This window comes from Callithrix jacchus, chromosome 9 (genome assembly GCF_049354715.1).
Source record: "Callithrix jacchus isolate 240 chromosome 9, calJac240_pri, whole genome shotgun sequence".
NCBI lineage: Eukaryota > Metazoa > Chordata > Mammalia > Primates > Cebidae > Callithrix > Callithrix jacchus.
This window is the reverse complement of record NC_133510.1, coordinates 39,537,235-39,557,195: the sequence shown is the minus strand read 5'-3', so window position 1 is coordinate 39,557,195 and position 19,961 is coordinate 39,537,235. Positions and strand designations below refer to the sequence as shown.

At 41.2% G+C, this 19,961-nt stretch overlaps 1 protein-coding gene across 5 annotated transcripts in view; it reads left to right on the top strand.

Moving 5' to 3' along the window:
• RESF1 (retroelement silencing factor 1) overlaps positions 1-14,457 on the top strand; it is a 28,089-nt gene extending 13,632 nt beyond the window's left edge. For 4 of the 5 annotated variants that reach the window (XM_017976007.4, XM_054238188.2, XM_002752381.6 and 1 more), the window contains 3 exons: positions 926-5,983; positions 7,234-7,317; positions 13,740-14,457. In XM_017976007.4, coding sequence (XP_017831496.1) covers positions 982-5,983; positions 7,234-7,317; positions 13,740-13,894 — 5,241 coding nt within the window. In that variant the 5' untranslated portion in view covers positions 926-981 and the 3' untranslated portion in view covers positions 13,895-14,457. Of the gene's footprint in view, positions 1-925; positions 5,984-7,178; positions 7,318-13,739 lie in introns of those variants that run through there. The other variant, XM_078338936.1, reaches the window with a different exon arrangement.
• The last annotated feature ends 5,504 nt before the right edge of the window (positions 14,458-19,961 follow it).

Sequence of the window (19,961 nt, the reverse complement as noted above, 5' to 3'; positions counted from 1 at the left end):
GCTTTGTGCCAGGAACCAGGGACAAAGACCATATACAGTTCTTAGTATACCACAGGTAATATAGGATTAAAGTAGAATGCTTTGCAGACATGAGGTAGATGGGAGGTGTATATACAATATACTAGATCAAATAGATGAAAAACAGGCAATTGTAGATGATGTGTTTGGGAAGATTCCATTTGTTTTAAAAGATGTTTTATTTTTGAATTAATGTTTGCTTATGCCAGAAATTTTCTTGAGTGCAATAGTGCAATCTCGGCTCACTACATCCTTCACCTCCCAGCTTCAAATGATTCTCGTGCATTAGCCTCCTTGAGTAGCTTGGATTCCAGGTGTGCATCACCACACCCAGCTAATTTGTTGCATTTTTAGTAAAAATGGGATTTTGCCATGTTAGGCTGGTCTGAAACTCCTGGCCTCAGGTTATCTACCTGCCTCAGCCTCCCAAAGTGCTGGGATTACAGGCATGAGCCACTGCACCCAGCTTTATGCCAGAAATTTACTGAGTTCAGTAAGGTAACCTTGAATAGTGCTGGGTAGTTTAATGCTGTTAACCATATGTTTGAGCTTTTTAAATTATTATTATTATTATTATTATTGTTATCTTAGCTTTTTTTTTCAAAATACAATTAGCATGGATTACTTAGAATAGAGAGTCTTGTTAAAATAAGTAAAAGCAGAAGGTGATTGGAATTGAAATGTAACAAAAAGCTAGCTGTTAATTGTGTAGAGTGAATTTCTGTTAAACACTTCAGAAATTACATTGACACTTGCCTTGTTGTATCCTCTATTGCTCTTTCTCTTCCCATGAAGATGAGGCTGCTCTGGAGATTCAGTAATTAGGATGGATACTCAGCTACAGATTTTTTTAGAGGTTCTATGTAGGCAAAATAGCATTTTAATAAAAGATTTTTGTTTCTTACAGATTCCTGACATTCAAACAACTGACTTGTAATATATTGCTATTGTATCAAACCGACAATGAATTGGAATGCAAAACCAAAGAGTGCTACATTACCACCACTGTATCCGAAAAGCCAGCCACTTTTTTTGCAGCAGTCTTTAATTAACCAAGTTACCACAACATCTCCAAGCTCTTTCAGCTATCCTGGAAGTAACCAAGAAGCATGCATGTATCCCAGTAATTCAAATTCAATTTCACAGCCACTGCTAAATGTCCAGAATTATCCTCAACAAATCTCTGTTTCTGATATGCATAATGGGACAGTTGTGGCCTCGCATACTTCAGTAGAAAGAATAACATACGCAAATGTTAATGGACCCAAACAGCTAACTCAAAATTTGCAAATATCTTCAGGAGCGACACAAAATGTATGGTCGAACTCGACAATAAGGAATCCTGTGCATTCTCCTATTGGGGCAACTGGGTCTCATCTAACTGATTTTAGAACTAATGCACCCAGTGTGCCTGCACTGCAGAGTCAATTGGTAACATCAGATACCTGTTCTATGCATATGCAAATGATCCCTTCTAATTCTACAAGACTTCCTGTGGCTTACCAAGGAAACCAGGGACTTAACCAGTCTTTTTCAGAGCAGCAGGTTGATTGGACACAACACTATATGTCTAAGGGACTGACTTATCCAGATTACAGACCACCTCCAAAGCGATACCGTTACTCACCACAAAGCTTTTTACAAGATCCTGCCATTCAGAAAGGAAACCTTACTACATCGTTACAAGTTAAAAATAGTCAGCTTCCAAATTCTGTGCTAACTTTATTGTCAAAGCAGACTGCAGCTGTACCATCACAGCAGTATGCCATGCAAACTGACAGAAGACCTCCTCCTCCTTACAACTGTAGATATGGAAGCCAGCCTTTGCAAAGTACTCAGTGTATTACTAAACACTTGTCTATGGAAGTTCCTCCTAGTGGAGAAATGCACTCATCTGAAATGAGGGCCAGCTTTCAACAGCAGTGGCAAAACCCTAATGAAAGTATTAGCACAATTGGAAATTTTTCTAACTTGAAAGTAAATACCAGCAGCAAACAACCTTTTAATGATCCCATTAGATCTTCTGTGGATGGTGTTCAGACTCTTGCTCAGAATAATGAAGAGAAAAGGAAGGATTCTTATAATCCAACTTCAAATCAAGTACTGGACACAAGTGTTACAAAAGAAAAGCTAGTAAGGGATATTAAAACATTAGTAGAAATAAAACAGAAGTTTTCAGAACTTGCAAGGAAAATTAAAATCAATAAAGATCTTTTGATGGCAGCAGGTTGTATTAAAATGACTAATACCTCTTATAGTGAACCAGCTCAGAATTCTGAATTGTCTCTGAAACAAACTGCCAAAATCCAGTCTGCACCACGGATATCTCCAGTAACGTCAGAGAGTGCAGATAGACAACCACCTACAGTAGTGAAATCTACGGAAACAAGTAAGACTCAATGTACGTTGAATTCTGACATTCAGAAAATCAATTGCAGAAGGTTTAACCAAGTTAATTCTGTTGTTTTACCAAATCCTGTGTATTCTGAAAAGCAGCCAATGCCAGATCAGACTCATGATGTGAAAGTTCTCACTTCAAAGACATCAGCTGTTGAGATGACCCAGGCAATATTAAGTACTCCACTTTCATCAGAAAATGTTAGCAAAGTTGAGCAAAATTCAGCAGTTTGTGAAACAATTTCTGTTCCCAAGTCCGTGTCCACTGAGGAATATACATCAAACATTCAAAATAAAAATGCACTACTTATCCGTTTCCTTTTAGAGGCAGGTAAGACTCAGAAGACCGTATTTAAAGATGCTAGTCAAACTATTCAGGATTCTAAACCAGACAGTTGTGAAATGAACCCAAGTACCCAAAAGACTGGTAACCAACTAAATTTGAAGACCATGGAAACTCCAAGTATTTCTAATGTAAGTGGTGGGATTTCAGACAATTCTTTTTGCAGTGAACAAGAATCCTCAACAAAAGGAATGCCTGCTAAAAGTGACAGTAGCTGTTCCATGGAAGTGCTAGCAACCTGTCTTTCTCTTTGGAAAAAGCAACCTTCAGAAAGTACAAAAGAAAAGCAGTGTGATAAACTCAGAACAAACACAACAGCAGTTGGAATTTCAAAGCCTGCTAACATCCACGTTAAGAGTCGTTGTTCAGTTGTGGGAAATTCAAATTCTCAGAATAAAATAAGTAATTCCTCACCGCAAACAGGTTTGTCAATGGTAGTGCACAATTACGAGTCTTTATGCATTAACACAACAAAGGGAACAGAACTTCAGATTGCTGTAGTCTCACCGTTAATTCTGTCAGATGTCAAAACATTGTCTGTCAAAGGAGTAACACCTGCAGCATTACCTGAAACAGTGTATCCAGTTATTAAAGAAGGCAGTGTTTGTAGTTTACAAAATCAGTTGCCAGAAAATGCAAAGACAGATGCTGCTTTGAAAGTTGATGTTAGTGGACCAGTAGCAAGTACTGCAGTGTCAACCAAGATTTTCCCACTAACTGAGAAGGAAAAGCAGAATGACTCAACTAATGGTAATTCAGAAGGCACACTTAATGTCAGTCAAGGAAAGCATAACAAATTAGAGTCAGCTATCCATTCTCCTATGAGTGATCAGCAAACCTCACAGGAATCAAGGGATAGTACTGTTGTGAGTAGTGATATATTACAGATTGACAATATATGTTCTCTGGTTGAAGGTGATACCTCTTACAATTCCCAAATTGCAAAGATATTCAGCTCTCTTTCTTTGAAAGTGGTTGAGCCACAGAAACCATCTCTACCCGATCAGCAAGGGATTGGTAGCAGAGAACCAGAAAAACAATCAGATGATACCACTGAAAATAAAGACTTTGGTTTTCAAAAAGATAAACCTGTACAGTGCACAGATGTTTCACATAAAATATGTGATCAGCCAAAGTCAGAGCCACCCTTAGAGTCATCTTTTAGTAATCTTGAACTAAACAGAGGAATTCTGGAGGAAAGTAGTTTGGAGCATGCCACTGAAGAAAGCACAGCTAACGATACATGTTCATCAGCTGCTATTCAGGAGGATATTTATCCCCAGGAAACTGATGTATCCAGCAATTACACTGCCCAAGGTCCTGCAGGAAATGAAACTCACAGTGATAAGGTGCCTGTCTTATACCTACATGACCAGCTGTCAGAACTTTTAAAAGAGTTTCCTTATGGCATTGAGGCTGTTAATACACATGATGGTTCTGTGGGCCAGCAAACAACATACCCGACCTCAGAAGATCAGACTGCTGATAAAACCAGTTCTGACTCCAAAGACCCAGGAGATCAAATACAAATTACAATGTTAAGCTCAGAGCAAATGAAAGAAATATTTACTGAACAGGATGATCAACCTTGTGTGGTAGACAAGTTGGAAGAACCTGAGAAAGAAAAGCCCATCACAGAAGTAGGTAGCCATTGTGACCTGCAGGCACCTGCAGGAGGAGAAAGTCGTGATTCTCTGGTACTGAACTCAGAGAAAGATGACATCCACTGCTGTGCGTTGGGTTGGCTCTCCATGATTTATGAAGGAGTACCCCAGTGTCAGTGTGATTCCATCAAGAACTCAACTTCAGAGGAAGAGAAAGGAGATCAGTGTTCTCCTTTGGAGACCAACAGTTGTAAACAAGGAGAGAGAACCTCTGATAGAGCTGTCCCTGTTGTTGAATCTAAGATCCTTCTAAATAATCCAAAGACGACTCCTCCTCCAGATGGGGAAAGTCATTTTCCTGAAATACAATATGATGATGATAGTATCAAAGATGCATCCACAACAAAACATAAAAGCATACCAAGAGTGGAACAAGAATTAACAGCTGGTCAGTTTTCATCCAAATGTGATAAACTAGATGATCCCTTGCAAAATCACAAAAAAAAAAAACTGAGGTTTCATGAGGTAACCTTTCACTCCAGTAATAAAACGACAGCATCTTATGAACAAGCTTCTCAAGAAACTCAACAGAAGAAACATATAACACAGAACTCACGCCCACTAAAAGCAAAAACAGCTTTTTTTTCAAATAAAGATCTATATAAGAAGCATAGTTCCTTGGGACAGCCATTGCCAGAAAAGATGAAATTCAAACCAGATGGCTTCAAACAAAAACATTTGGAAAAAAGGAAGTTAGACCAAGGGAACGTATTAGATATGGAAGTAAAGAGGAAGAAACGTGATAAACAAGAACAGAATGAAAGTGTGGGAGCTAAGTTCAAATTAGGTGACTCTTCGTCAAACCCAAAGGAGAGAGCCATTGTTAAGGAAAAGATAGTATCAAATACTAAGTCTTTAGACATGAAAGCTAGTTCATCTAAATTTGGAATTCCTAAGGAGTATTTACAAAGGCAGAAGCATAAAGAAGCTGTGAGTAATAAAGCATCGAAAATCTGTGTGAAAAATGTACCATGTGATTCTGAACACATGAGACCCAGTAAATTTGTGCAGGTCGGAAGTTGTGGGAAATCGAATGAGAGACACAGCAGCAGTGTACAGACCTCTAAAGAATCATTAAATGGCTTGACAAGCCATGTTAAAAACCTCAAAATCCACCATTCTGAGGAGTCTAAAACATACAATATTTTAAAGAATGTTAAAGAAAAAGTTGATAGAAGGCAGTCTGACAAAATATGGATTGACCAGACTAAATTAGACAAGAAATTAACCAGTATAAGCAGTGAAGCTCAATTCAGCCAAATGCCTCCCCAAGTAAAGGATCAAAAGAAATTATATCTGAATAGAGTTGCATTTAAATGCACTGAACGTGAAAGCATTTGTCTCACCAGATTAGACAATTCACCCAGGAAGCTTCATAAAGATAAAGAGAAGAGACAGGAAAATAAACGTAAGACCTTTTTACCAGTGAAAGATAACACAGATAAATCAAACATGCTGGAGTTTAAATTATGTCCAGATAGCTTACTAAAGAATGCAAACTCTGTGGAAGAACGGAAGGATGTAAATCCTCATCCCAGGAAGGAGCAAGCCCACGTGCAAGGTCCAGTATGATTTTCTTGGTGGTGTCTACAACATTGTAAAGAGCCATAGGTCAACATTTGGGCTAGCACCTCTCATGCTGTCTGGGCTGCTGGGAAAGACTTAAATGTGTTATGCCACTATCTAGTATTTGTTTTGCCTGGTAAACCTATGTTTTATCGGGGAATATTTGTTTTGTGTTTATTGCCACCTTATTGTAAGTTGTAGGAAATGGGTAGTCATGACAAGCTGTATAAAACTTGCCAAATAGAAATATTTCAGTTAGTACCAAAAAGGCTGTACTGTGAAAAACATTTCCACGTTCCTTGTGGGAATGTCAGAAAAGTGTCAAGGAGCCAGTGTTGTAAAGTCTTGGTTTTGTTAATTCTCCTTTGGACTTGTAATTTGAAAGACCTGTGAACTTGAAATTTCGTTCTAAATATTAGAGGATATGTAATTGTTAATAATGAGGTATTTTTGTTCATATGGAAATGGGTTGACTAATTGTCATTTTTGAAACAGCTGATGACTGTGTTATCACTATAGTTAAAATGGTAACATCTAGCCTACTTAGAAGCTGGAAGGACCATGAAGGTAGTATTGTCCAGTGTTACAATTTAAAATCTGTAGAGCCAAGCTGGCAGCTTATGAATATTAGGTAACCTAATGGTAGACTTCTCAATGTGGTGCAGGAAGGAAGGAGAAAATTGATAGCTAGTTATTTGTGGTACTAAGGGAGCACTGTGCTAAGAAACTCAAGACTGGAGAACTTAAGGATTTGAATGGAAATTGGAGTCTGCTTTTCTGACTATGTTTGTTGGGGTTCATAAACAATAGCACAAATAGGATACATTTTCCTGGAAAAGAGTATAGGGATATACTCATTTTGTAAAAAATTAGTGCTTTCAATAGGTTCCTTCATTTGGATCCTTAGAATTTGAGGTGTGGATGTAATCAGAACATGGGAAGTGGGTGGGGGCAATGTAACTTTCTATGTCATGTGCCCTTAAATATCTTGAGATGTGTTAACCTGTTCAGCTCAGGTGAGGGGAACATAATTACATAGTAAGGATAAACTCATTTTTTAATGATGAGATAAGCATTTCGAATAGGGGAAATTATTTTTCCAGTCCTTTTTATTGAGTTGTGTTGCATATGGTTATATCGAGTGCCTTCCAAAATCTGTTTTCAGCTTACATGATTTTCCTTTGTTGTAGTACTAAAGGAGATGATTAGCAATATCTAGAGTTCTGAAAATGAATATTTAAATAGTTTCAGGAATAAAAAGTACAAAAGAAGACTGGTTAAAATGTATTGCTATGAAGAAAAAAACACAGAAAAACAGCCAAGAAAAAGGTAAAGTATTTTTAAGTCTTGTTTCTACTTATTTGCCTATCTGGTATATGGAAGTTAGATTATGATTACGATATGATTGTAAACTATGATTTTATCCTTTTTTTTTTTATGAGATGGAGTTTGCTGCAGTGGCGTGATCTTGGCTCACTGCAACCTCTGCCTCCTGGGTTCAACCAGTTCTTCTGCCTCAGTTTCCCCCGACTAGCTGGTACTACAGGTGCACACCACCACGCCCAGCTAATGTTTGTATTTTTTTTTTCTTTTTTCTTTTTCTTTTTTTTTTTTTTTTTAGATGGGGTTTCACCATGATGGCCAGGCTGGTCTTGAACTCCTGACCTCAGGTGATCCACCCACCTTGGCCTCCCAAAGTGCTGGGATTACAGGCACGAGCCACCGCGCCCGGCCAGTTTTTGTATTTTTAATAGAGACAAGGTTTCACCAAACTAGTCACAGTGGTCTCAATATCTCCACCTTATGATCTGCCTGCCTTTGCCTCCCAAAGTGCCGGGATTGCAAGTGTGAGCCGCCGTGCCCAGCCCCATGTTCTATTTTTCAGTCATTCAGTGTTTGTGTTTGAGTGGTAGGAGGACATTTTCCTGTTGTCATGCTGTGGGACTTAACTTTCTTTTAACAGGAAAATAATTCTCATCACAATAAGTTAGATAAGACTTTTGTACATTTTACCTATATAGTTCCAGACAACAAATATTTCAGGTTTTCTGGGTCATAAAGTGTATGTCCTGACTACTCAGCTCTGAGTAGTCTACTCTGACTACTCAGTGGCTGCAGATAATATGTAGATGAGTATCAACTGTGTTCTGATTACTTTTTTTTTTTTTTTTTTTTTTAAGACAGAGTCTCACTCTGTCATCCAGGCTGGAGTGCAGTGGCATGATCATGCTTCACTGCAACCTTCGCCTCCCGAATTCAAGTGATTCTTCTCTGTGGGCCTCTCCTAGCTGGGACTACAAGTGCACACCACCACACCCAGCTAAATTTTTTGTATTTTTAGTAGAGACAGGGTTTCACCATGTTGGCCAGGCTGAACTGGCATCAGGTGGTCCACATGTCTCAGCCTTCCAAAGTGCTGGGATTACAGGCATGAGCCACCATGCCTGGCCTCTATTTAAACTTTATCTACCAAAATAGGCAGCAGGCTGGACTGTTTGCCAACCCCTGAATTTGATTATTCACATGTAAATTTCATTAAACCGCAATACAATTTAGGCAAGGATATTCCCATTTTATAGATAAGAGGTGTGACATAATTTGACTTACGTTTCATTGCTAGTTACTAAATAGGGACTGGAACCTGGTCCCCCCTCTTCAAAGTCCATTAAGTATGGTTGAGGTATAGTCAGCCCTCCATATCTGCGTGTTCTGTATCTCTAGATTCAAATAACCGTGGATTTAAAATATTTGGGGAAAAAAATAAAAATAGAAACTTAAAAGACAATACAGTATAAAAACTATTTACATAGGATTTACATTGTATTTGGTATTAAAAGTAATCTAGAAATGATTTAAGGTATGTAGGGGTATGCTTTAGATTAGGTAAAAATACTATGCCATTCTGTAAGGTACTTAAGCACCCCCGGATTTTGGTATCTATTTGGGTGGGTGCTGCAGAGGTGTCCTGGAATCAGTCCCTCTTCAATACCAAGGGATGACTGTATTTTAATAATGAGAGACTGATCCTAGCTCTGTTATTTGCTAGTAGGAAGGTATTTGGGCTGAGGACTAACTAAAGAAGCTAGAGTTTTTAGTTGGTTTAGTTTAGTTTTGAGATGCTCTGTTGCCCAGGCTGGAGTACAGTGGCACGGTCTCAGCTCACTGCAGCCTCTGCCTCCTGGGTTCAAGTGATTCTCCTGCCTCAGCCTCCTGAGTAGCTAGAACTACAAGTGAACTACCACGCCTGGCTCATTCTTGTATTTTTAGTACAGACAGGTTTCTTTCACTCTGTTGACCAGGCTAGTCCCAAACTCTGGAACTCGTGTGATCTCCTCACCTCTGCCTCCCAAAGTGCTAGATTACAGGTGTGAGCCACCACATCCAGCCAAGTATTTGATAGTTAAACAGTGAAAGTACCTTGTTTTTAGGTGTTGGCTTTGAGAATTAAAAGCTAGAGCTCAAAAGTTTTGTCTTAGTTTGGTTTATTAAATAGGCAAAGGGGTTCAGAGCCTCAAAAATGGAGAGCAGCAGAATTTCACTAAGAGAAAGAAGCACATCTTTTTTTTTTTTTTTTTTTTTTTTAAAGATGGGGTTTCACCCTGATGGCCAGGCTGGTCTTGAACTCCTGGCCTCAGGTGATCCACCCACCTTGCCCTCCCAAAGTGCTAGAATTATAGACGTGAGCCACCGTGCCTGGCCTAGAAGTACATCTTATAAAAGGAATTGACAAAGGTTGTGAAGAGAACTTCAAACAAATACGTAGAAGCAGGCATGTAAAAATTGAGCAGAGGCCGGGCAAAATGGCTGGCTCACGCCTATAATCCTAGGACTTTGGGAGGCCAAGGTGGGTGGATTGCTTGAGGCCAGGAGTTCGAGACCACCCTGGCCAACATGGTGAAACTCTGTCTCTTCTAAAAATATATATATTAGCTGGGTGTGGTGGCACACCTGTAATCCCAGCTACTCAGGAGGCTGAGACAGGAGAATCACTTGAACCCAGGAGGCAGAGGTTCCAATGAACTGAGATTGAACCACTATACTCCAGCCTGGGTGACAGAGCAAGACTCCATCTGAAAAAAAAAAAAAAAAAAAAATTGAGTCAGATAGCATTGAAACATGCATATGTGAAAAAACTTGAATCGATGCAGAAGTGCACTCAGAACAGGACAAATAACCTAAAGAGGAGTGAATGAAGAGCAGTGAGAGGCCTGAGCGTGGAAAAAAGTGCCCCTCAGGTTGGAAGAGAGAAAGACAAAAATGAGAAAGATAACAAATGGGCATGGAGATTGGGGTAAGAAAAAAGCTCCTTGGAAACAGGAGAGACATGATCATTATCTCAAAGAGGAAGCAAGAGGCATGTTTGAAATCTGAAGCTGAAAACACTCAAAAGACAGATACACAGGATTGACCAGAGAGGCTCAGAGATAAGCATGAGCTAATGACATGTGCAGATAGCACAGCAGGATGAGCAGTGCATGGCGAATGTGAAGTCGAAATACTCAATCATGGTGAAAGAAAAACACAAGCCAGGTACCAGTACAGTAAGGTGAAGCTGGGTGAGACAAGCCAGGAGATGAGGCATACATCTCTGTCATAGCATGACAAGACACAAATAGGTGAGACCTAAGGGAGAAGAAAGAAAACCTCAGGTGGTGCTACAGGCAATTTTATTTACTTACCTTTATTTTTTATTTTTTAGATCTTCTTGCTCTGTTGCCCAGGCTGGAGTGCAGCGGAGTGATTTCAGCTCACTGCAGCATCCACTTCCTGGGTTCAAGCGATTCTCCTGCCTCGGCGTCAACCTCCTAACCAGCACAAACCACCACACCTGGCTGATTTTTGTGTTTTTATTAGAAACAGGGTTTCACCATATTGCCCAGGCTGGTCTCAAACTCCTGACCTCAGGCAATCTGCCCACCTTGACCCGCCAAAGTGCTGGGACTACAGGCTTGAGCCACTGTGCCCGGCTACATGGGCATTTTTAGAAGGCCTGTGAGGGGTAAATGAAGCTGGCTCTGGAGAAGGGATCTCTGGGGGATAGTGAATTACACATCTCAGACAAAGAGGCTAGAGAACTGTGAAGTGAGAGAAAAATGCTGCAGTCTCCCAGACAGCTATAAAAGAAACATACCTGGCCTTGTGTGGGGCCCGTGTGCATCATCCCAGCACTTGGGAGGCCAAGGCCAGAGGATGGCTTGAGCCCAGGAGTTTGAGACAAGCTTCAGGAGACCCCTTCTCTACAAAGAACTTTTTTCTGTTTTCGGTATTTTTTAGTGGACACAGGGTTTCACCATGTTGACCAGGGTGGTCTCCATCTCGACCTCATGATCCTCCCGCCTCAGCCTCCCAAAGTGCTGGGATTACAGGCTTGAGCCACTGGGCCCGGCCATAAAGAACTTTTAAAAAAATTAGCCTGGCATAGGGGAGTGCACCTGTAGTCCCAGCTACTTGGCAGACGGAGGAAGGAAGATCACCTGAGCCCACAAGTTGAGGCTGCATTAAGCCCTGATGGCAGCACTGCACTCCAGCCTGGGCAGCAGAGCCAAGACCCTGTCTGAAAACAAAAAAAAAACACAGGAGAAACAAACACCTAAATTCGATAGCAAATTTTGCAGCATATTTGAAGTCCTAAGCTAGGGTAAATAGATGAAGAGGAAATGACAAGAATTTGTTGGAAAGCAACTTACAGATCATCTTAGGCTTCAGCGTTACTAATTCTTAAAGAAAGCAAACAAGGAAGTAGAATTTGCAGCAGATATAAAGAACTGACAGGACAGAATACTCCACACACTCAGGTAGAAAAAGACAAAACCAGGACCCCATTATTCAGAAGGAAATAGCCACAGCAGGAATGAAATGTACAGATAGTTGCTGACTTCAGTGGTTTGACTAAGGATTTCTTGATTATGATGGTATGAAAGTGATACACATTAAGTAGAAAGTGTATTTCAAGTACCCATACAGCAATTCTGTTTTTCATTTTCACCATAGTATTAATTAAATCTGGCCAGACATGGTGGATCATGCCTGTAATCCCAGCACTTTGGAAGGTTGAGGTGGGTGGATCAAGAGATCAAGGCAATCCTGGCCAACATGGTGAAAACCCCATCTCTACTAAAAATATAAAAATTAAGTGAGCATGGTGGCACATGCCTGTAGTCCCAGCTACTCAGGAGGCTGAGACAGGAGAATTGCTTGAACCTGGGAGGCGGAGGTTGCAGTGAGCTGAGATCACGCTACTATACTACAGCCTGGCAACAGAGCAAGACTCCATCTCAAAACATAGTAATCACATGAGACAACGCTTTTTTGTTTTGTTTTGTTTTTCAAAACGAGCTTTGTATTAGATTTTGCCCAATTGTAGGCTAATGTAAGTGTTCTGAGTGTGTTTAAGGTAGGCTAGGCTAGGCTGTGATACTTAGTAGGTATGTGTTTTAAATATATTTTTGGCCCAACATGGTGGCTTATGCCTATAATCCCAGTACTTTGAGAGGCCGAGGCAGGTGGATCATCTGAGGTCAGGAGTTTGAGGCCAGCCTGACCAAAATAGTGAAACGCACAGTCTCTACCAAAAAGTCAAAAATTAGGCAGGCATGGTGGCAGGCGCCTATAATCTCAGCTACTCAGGAGGCCGAGGCAGGAGAATTGCTTGGAACCCGGGAGGTGGAGGTTGCAGTGAGCCAAGATCGTACCATTGCACTCCAGCCTGGGCCAACAACAGCAATATATATATGTAATTTTCTTTTTCTTGAGATAGTCTCACTCTGTTGCCCAGGAGTGCAGTGGCACAATATCAGCTCCCTACAACCTCCGCCCAGCTAAGTTTTGTACTTTTAGTAGAAGCAGGGTTTCACCATGTTGGCCAGGCTGGTCTCTAACTGGCTTCATGTGATCCACCTGCCTTGGCCTCCAGAGTGCTGGGATTACAGGCGTGAACCATTACACCCAGCCTTAACATATTTTCAATAGGTGATGGGTCATTTTAAAAAGGATACTGAAGTTAATATAATACTGAAGTGGTCTAAAGAAACAGGAAAGTATGGACATGGTACCAAAATATGAAAACTATCCTTTTCATGTACTGTTGGGGACTGACTCATACTTGTATTCTTTGCTTTTTTTGCTTTTCTTTGAGATGGAGTATCGCTTTTGTTGCCCAGGCTGGAGTGCAGTGGTGCGATCTCGGCTCAGCGCAACCTCCACCTCCCAGGCAAATGATTCTCCTTCCTCAGCCTTCCAAGTAGCTGAGATTACAGGCATGCACCACCATACAAAAATTTTGTATTTTTACTGGAGATGGAGTTTCTCCATGTTGGCCAGGCTGGTCTTGAACTCCCGACCTCAGGTGATCCGCCCACCTTGGCCTCCCACAGTGCTGGGATTACAGGCGTGAGCCACCGCTCCAGGCCTACTTGTATTCTTTATATTGCTAGTTTAGATAGCTGTTTAAAAGGTCACATTAATGTTTTTTGCAATGATATATTTTATTTAGCCAAGAGTAAGGTAGAGCAGAACAGCCCAAGGGAATTGAGGATGGTAAGTAACTGAGATTAGAAAACAGCTCCCAAAAGAAAGGCAGGTTGTCAGGTGCATATAACTTACAACTCAATGGGTGAAGAGCTGCAGTTCTCAAACTTTTGCTTAATACCTTGCCTTAATTTTTTATCCCACAAATAGATATTTTCCCTTTCAGTTTTGATTATGTATCGATCACAGCTAACATTAAGGTAAGTAAACTTTGTTTCTTTTAGATAATGTTAATTCAGGACACAGGAGAAGCTTCAGTGCAGATGGATTTGAGATGCTACAGAACCCTGTAAAAGATTCAAAAGCAGTGTTTGAAACCTACAAACAGATGCACCTGGAGAAGAGAAGCAGAAGCCTTGGTAGCAGTCCTGTAAAATAATTGTAAGATGTGGTTTTGTAGTTGCCACTGGGAAATTTCTTTCCTTTTCAGTTCAGAATATTTTGCTGTAACTAATCAGAAATGCCATGGTAAAGTTTGGTTCCCACTTTCATTGTTTTGCATTGAAAGTGCTTAATGAAAACAGCTTGAGAACTTTGGGTAGGCATATGTAAAAAATGGATGTTATTCATTGGGGAAACCGTAAGATATTTGAATGTCTATTGAACCAGGTTTACCATTATTTAAAAAGGTGTGCTTATACAAATAGATTGGAAATCCTATCCGTCCTGAGGGAGGATTGTTCCTCAGTTAAGGACTTGTTTATTTAAATGGGACTGTAAATATGTTTTGGTTTCTAAGCTGTATTAGCAAAACTTATTTTTCAGAAATGCCCACTGTGATGTGAATGTAAAAGTATATTCTTAAGTATTTTATAACGAATCGTCACCTTTTTTTTTTCCAGAAGTCTTATTTTATACTTGTGAAACTAACATGATTTTTGGACAATGTTTAAACATTTACTTTTCATACTTGAAATAAACATTTATTTTTTAAAAAACTAATTTGCAATCTTCACGGCTCAGTTTCTTGTTGTTTTCCTTCCTTTAAGGACCCATTTTGGAAAGTGCTTTCAAAAGCTGAAATGTCACAGCTCATTAGCTGTGACAGTAGGTGTTTTAGATTGCGTTCAGATGAGAACACAAAAATTTACGAGGTTCAGGAAATTGCAAGAAAGTGTGGAAGTCAAGATACAACAATTTCTAGTTTTACTTTATGACTGCTAGAAAAGGGTCAGTTTTTGTTCTCAGACAGGGTCTCACTCTTTTCTAGGCTGGAGTAGTACTGTGTTATGATCATGGATCACTAATCACTGCTCCTAGCTGTGGGTTTAAACAGTCCTCCTAGCTCTGCCTCCTAAGTAGCTGGGACTACAGTGTGCTACTATACCTGGCTAATTAAAAATGTGTGATTGAATTGGCTAATCTTTATATTGTTCCAATTTTAGTATGTGTGCTGCCAACGTGAGCACATAATTAAAATATATATATATATTGGAGACATGAGATTTCACCACGTTGTCCAGAATGGTCTTGAACTCCTGGGCTCAAGCAATACTTTAGCCTCGACCTCCCAAAGTACTGGGATTACAGATGTGAGCTACCACGCCCGTTATTTTATAAAATCTTAATGCTGGCCAGATGCAGTGGCTACCACTTTGAGAGGCCAAGGCGGGTGGATCATGAGGTCGGAAGATCAAAACCATCCTGGCCAACATAGTGAAACCCCATCTCTACTAAAAATACAAAAATTATCTAGGCATGGTAGCACATGCCTGTAATCCCAGCTACTTGGGAGGCTGAGGCAGGAGAGTTGCTTGAACTAGGGAGTCAGGTTGCAATGAGCCTAGAACGCGCTGCTGCACTCCAGCCTTGCAATAGAGCAAGATTCCGTCTCAAAAAAATCTTGCTATGTCTATAATTTTCATTTATAAACTACGAGGTAGACCAATGGATTTTAATATAACTGCAATTTCTTGTGCTTTTAGCTTTCATATTACAACCAACCTTTAGGAAACAACTACAGTCATGCATTATTTAATGACAGCGATAGGTTCTGAGAAATGCATCTCTAGGTGATCTTGGTTCATTTGTTGAGTTGGAGTCTCACTCTTTTGCCCAGGCTGTAGTGCAGTAGCACGATCTCCATCCACTGCAGGCTCTACCTCTTGGGCTCAAGCAATTCTGCTTCAGCCTCCCAGGGAGCTGGGATTACAGGCACGTAGCATCACGCCTTGCTAATTTTTGTATTTTTAGTAGGTTTACCATGTTAGGCTGGGCTCGAACTCCTGGCCTCAGGTAATCCGCCCTTCTCCGCCTGCCAAAGTGCTAGGATTGCAAGGTGTGAGCCACCGCACCTGGCCTACTTCATTTTTTAGATAGTAAAAAATTACAAGTATTATGCCTAAATAAGATCGGTTCACCTCAGGTGATCTCTGCCTGCCTCAGCTTCCTAAAGTACTGGGATTACAGGTGTGAGCCACTGTGCCTGGCCAGTTTTGTTCTTGTGTGACTATCCTAGAATGTACTAGGTTTGTGTAAACCTAGTTGAATATCCTAAATCTAAAATCCAGGGCTGGGCATGGTGGCTAACACCCATAAGCCCAGCACTTTGGGAGACCAAGGCAGCCAGATCACCTGAGGTCAGGAGTTCAAGACAGCCTGACCAATATGGTGAAACCCCTTCTAAAAATACAAAATTAGCTGGGTGTGGTGGCAGGTACCTGTAATCCCAGCTCTTGGGAGGCTGATGCAGTAGAATTGCTTGAACCCAGGAGGCAGAGGTTGCAGTGAGCCGAGATCATGCCTTTGCACTTCAGCCTGGGCAACGAGCAAAACTCTGTCTCAAAAAAAACCCCAAAGTGTTCCAAAGTCTGAAACTTTCTGAATGCCAATGTGACACTCAAAGAAAGTGCTTGTTTGGGCATTTTGGATTTTGCATCTTGGTATTAGGCATGCCAGTATAATGCAAAGATTCCAAGATCCAAAAATATATGAAATGTTTTCAATCCCAAGCATCTATTTTTTTTTTGAGACGGAGTTAGTTTTGCTGTTGTTAACCCAGACTGGAGTGCAATGACACGATCTCGGCTCACCGCAACCTCCGCCTTCTGGGTTCAAGCAATTCTGCCTCAGCCTCCCGAGTAGCTGGGACTACAGGCGCACACCACCACGCGCAGCTAATTTTTGTATTTTTAGTAGAGACAGGGTTTCACCTTGTTGACCAGGATGGTCTCGATCTCTTGACCTCATGATCCATGTGCCTCGGCCTCCTAAAGTGCTCGGATTATAGGCATGAGCCACCGCTAATAAGGTGTAGATAACTTAGATGTCCTACTGCATGCCTAATCTGTATGGTATACATTATTACAGGCCACAAATGTGGACATCATGTTGCTGTACTGAATGCTATAAATGCAGTATAAAAAATAGATAGTGCCAGGCACAGTGGCTCACGCCTGTAATGCCAGCACTTTGGGAAGCCAAGTTTGGGTGGATCACCTGAAATCAGGAGTTTGAGACCAGCCTGGCCAACATGGTGAAACCTGGGCTCTACTAAAAATAGAAAAATTAGCTGGGTCTGGTGGTGCATACTTGTAATCCTAGCTACTTGGGAGGCAGAGGTTGCAGTGAGTCATTGCACCTCTGCACTCTAGTCTGGGCAACAAGAACAAAACTATGAATGAATGAATGAATGATGTACCTGCTTTGGGCACTTGAACGTGAACCACAAATGCAACTTGCAGGATGAAGTTTTTGCAAGTCAGTGAATTGCTCTGAGTAAGTGAATGTGAAGGCCCAGGTCATTACTGTATATTACTGTCGACTTCATGAACACTGTACACTTAGGTTGCACTAAATTTATTTTTATTCTGAAATGAAGTCTCACTCTGTCACCCAGGTTAGAATACAGTGCTACAAAAAAAAAAAGAAAAAAGGCTGGGCGCTGTGGCTCACGCCTGTAATCCTAGCACTTTGGGAGGCCGAGGTGGGTGGATCACCTGAGGTCACGAGTTCAAGACCAGCCTGGCCATTATGATGAAACCCCATCCTTAAAATAAATGAAAAAAAAGAATACAGTGCTGCAATCTCAGCTCACTGAAACCTCCACCTCCCATTTTCAAGCTATCCTCCTATACCTCAGCCTCCCAAGTAGCTGGGACCACAGGCACAAGGCAGTGTGCCTGTAACTCAACTTATTCTTTAAAACTTTAATACATCTTAGCTTATGGTAACTATATGAACTTTTTAAATATTTAACTTAATTTTTAATTTTATTATTCATTTCGAGACAGGGTTATGCGACTTTTTAACTCGTAATAACATAGCTTAAAACACAAGCATGTCGTAGAACTGTACAAAGTTTTTTTTGTTTTGTTTTGAGACCGAGTCTTGCTCTGTCACCCAGGCTGGAGTGCACTGGTGTTATCTTGGCTCACTGCAACCTCTGCCTCCTGGGTTCAAAGAATTCTCCTGTCTCAGCCTCCTGAGTACCTGGGATTACAGGCACCTGCCACCATGCCCACTTATTTTTGTATTCTTAGTAGAGGCAAGGTTTCACCATGTTGGCCAGCCTGGCCTCAGACTCTCAACCTCAGGTGGTCCACCCACCTCAGCCTCCAAAGTGCTGGGATTACAGGTGTGAGCCACCGTTCTCAGCCTGTACAAAATTTTCCTAAAGGCCCACGAAAGCAGACAGGTCATTTCCCACGCATGTTCTGCTAGGCATTTAATGTTAGCTTTTCCCTGTCTGCACTATGCCTGTTTGTAGAGATATACATGTGAATGAACCTCAGCCTCCAGAGTAGCTGAGACAACAGGCACCCACCACCAGGCCCAGCACCTGGTTATCCTGTATTCCGATCATAAATCTTTCAACCTCTAGGACATGGACCAATAATATTTAGTATACTTGGCTATAGCTACTTTAAGCTTAGATATTTGCCTTTGAATATTTTACTTTTTTTTTTTTTAATAAAATATAAATGTCAGCCTGGCGTGGTGGCTCATGCCTATAATCCCAGCACTTTGGGAGGCCGAAGCAGGTGGATCATGAGGTCAAGAGATTGAGACCATCCTGGTTAACATGGTGAAACCCCGTCTCTACTAAAAATAGAAAAACTAGCTGGGTGTGGTCGCATGCACCTGTAGTCCCAGCTACTCAGGAGGCTGAGGCAGGAGAATTGCTTGAACCCAGGAGGTGGAGCTTGCAGTGAGCCGAGATCGCGCCGCTGTACTCCAGCCTGGTGCCTGGCGACAGAGTGAGACTCTGTCTCAAAAGAAAAGAAAATTATATATATATGTCTGGTGATTCTTTTGTAGTTGTTGGTTTTATGTTTTGGTGACAGGTTCTTGCTCTGCCACCCAGACTCAAGTGCAACTGTATGGTCACAGCTCACTGCAGCCTTGACCTGGGCTCAAGTGATCCTCCCACTTCAGCCCCTCGAGTAGCTGGGACCGCAAGCGTGCACCACCACCTTTGGATAATTTTTTATTTTTTGGAGCAATGAGGTCTTCCTGTGTTGCCCAGTCTGGTCTCTAACTCTTGGGCTCAAGCAGTCCTCCCACGTCAGTGTCCCAAAGTGCTAGATTACAGGCCTGAGCCACCGTGCCTCTCCATATCTGGCTTTCTGTTATAATAGAGTGTATTTTGTCATTTTGATACCCCATACAACATTGGTCCATTTCTTCAATGATGATATGCCAATTGGACCTGATAAGCAGAAAATAATAAACATTCTACAAGACTTAATAAAACACATGCATGACAGAGGATGGGAAGGAAATCTTGAATAATTCATGACCACGTCCATGAAGTTTTTATGGTCTGATTGTAGTCTTGTGTATCTTGTACGATCTACCACAAAGTAAGAGGTATGTTTGATGGAGCTTTGTGAAGTTTGAAGGTAATATGCACCATCTATGGACATGCCACCCTAAGCAGTTGATCAGGTAATTCACACAACTCTAATTTTATGTGAGGCCTCAAGCAAGCAAAGGCTTCGCAGCACGACCAGGCTGTGGTGCAAGCTGCCCTGCCCTTCAGGCCTAAAGGCCCAGCAGGCCCAATGGTACAGTAAATTTCTAGTCTGTATGAAACCTTTATTTTAGAAGAATCCTAGTAAGCCCCCTATGACCATGTCCTCTTTTCTGAACATGTACGTTCTATAACACACATTGTATAACCTGAGATGTTAATGAATTTGAAGTTGTCTGATTTCCAAAATTAGAAAATTTGACTCGTGCAGCAGCATTTCATTGTTAAATGAAAATAGTATATATAAAACTAAACTATGCCAGGCGCAGTGGCTCACACCTGTAATCTCAACACTTTGGGAGGCCAAGGCGGGGGATCACTACGTCAGGAGTTCGAGACCAGCCTGACCTACATGGTGAAATCCCATCTCTACTAAAAATACAAAAATTAACCAGGTGTGGTGGCACACTCCTGTAATCCCAACTACTCAGGAGGCTGAGGCAAGAGAATCGCTTGAACCCAGGAGGCAGAG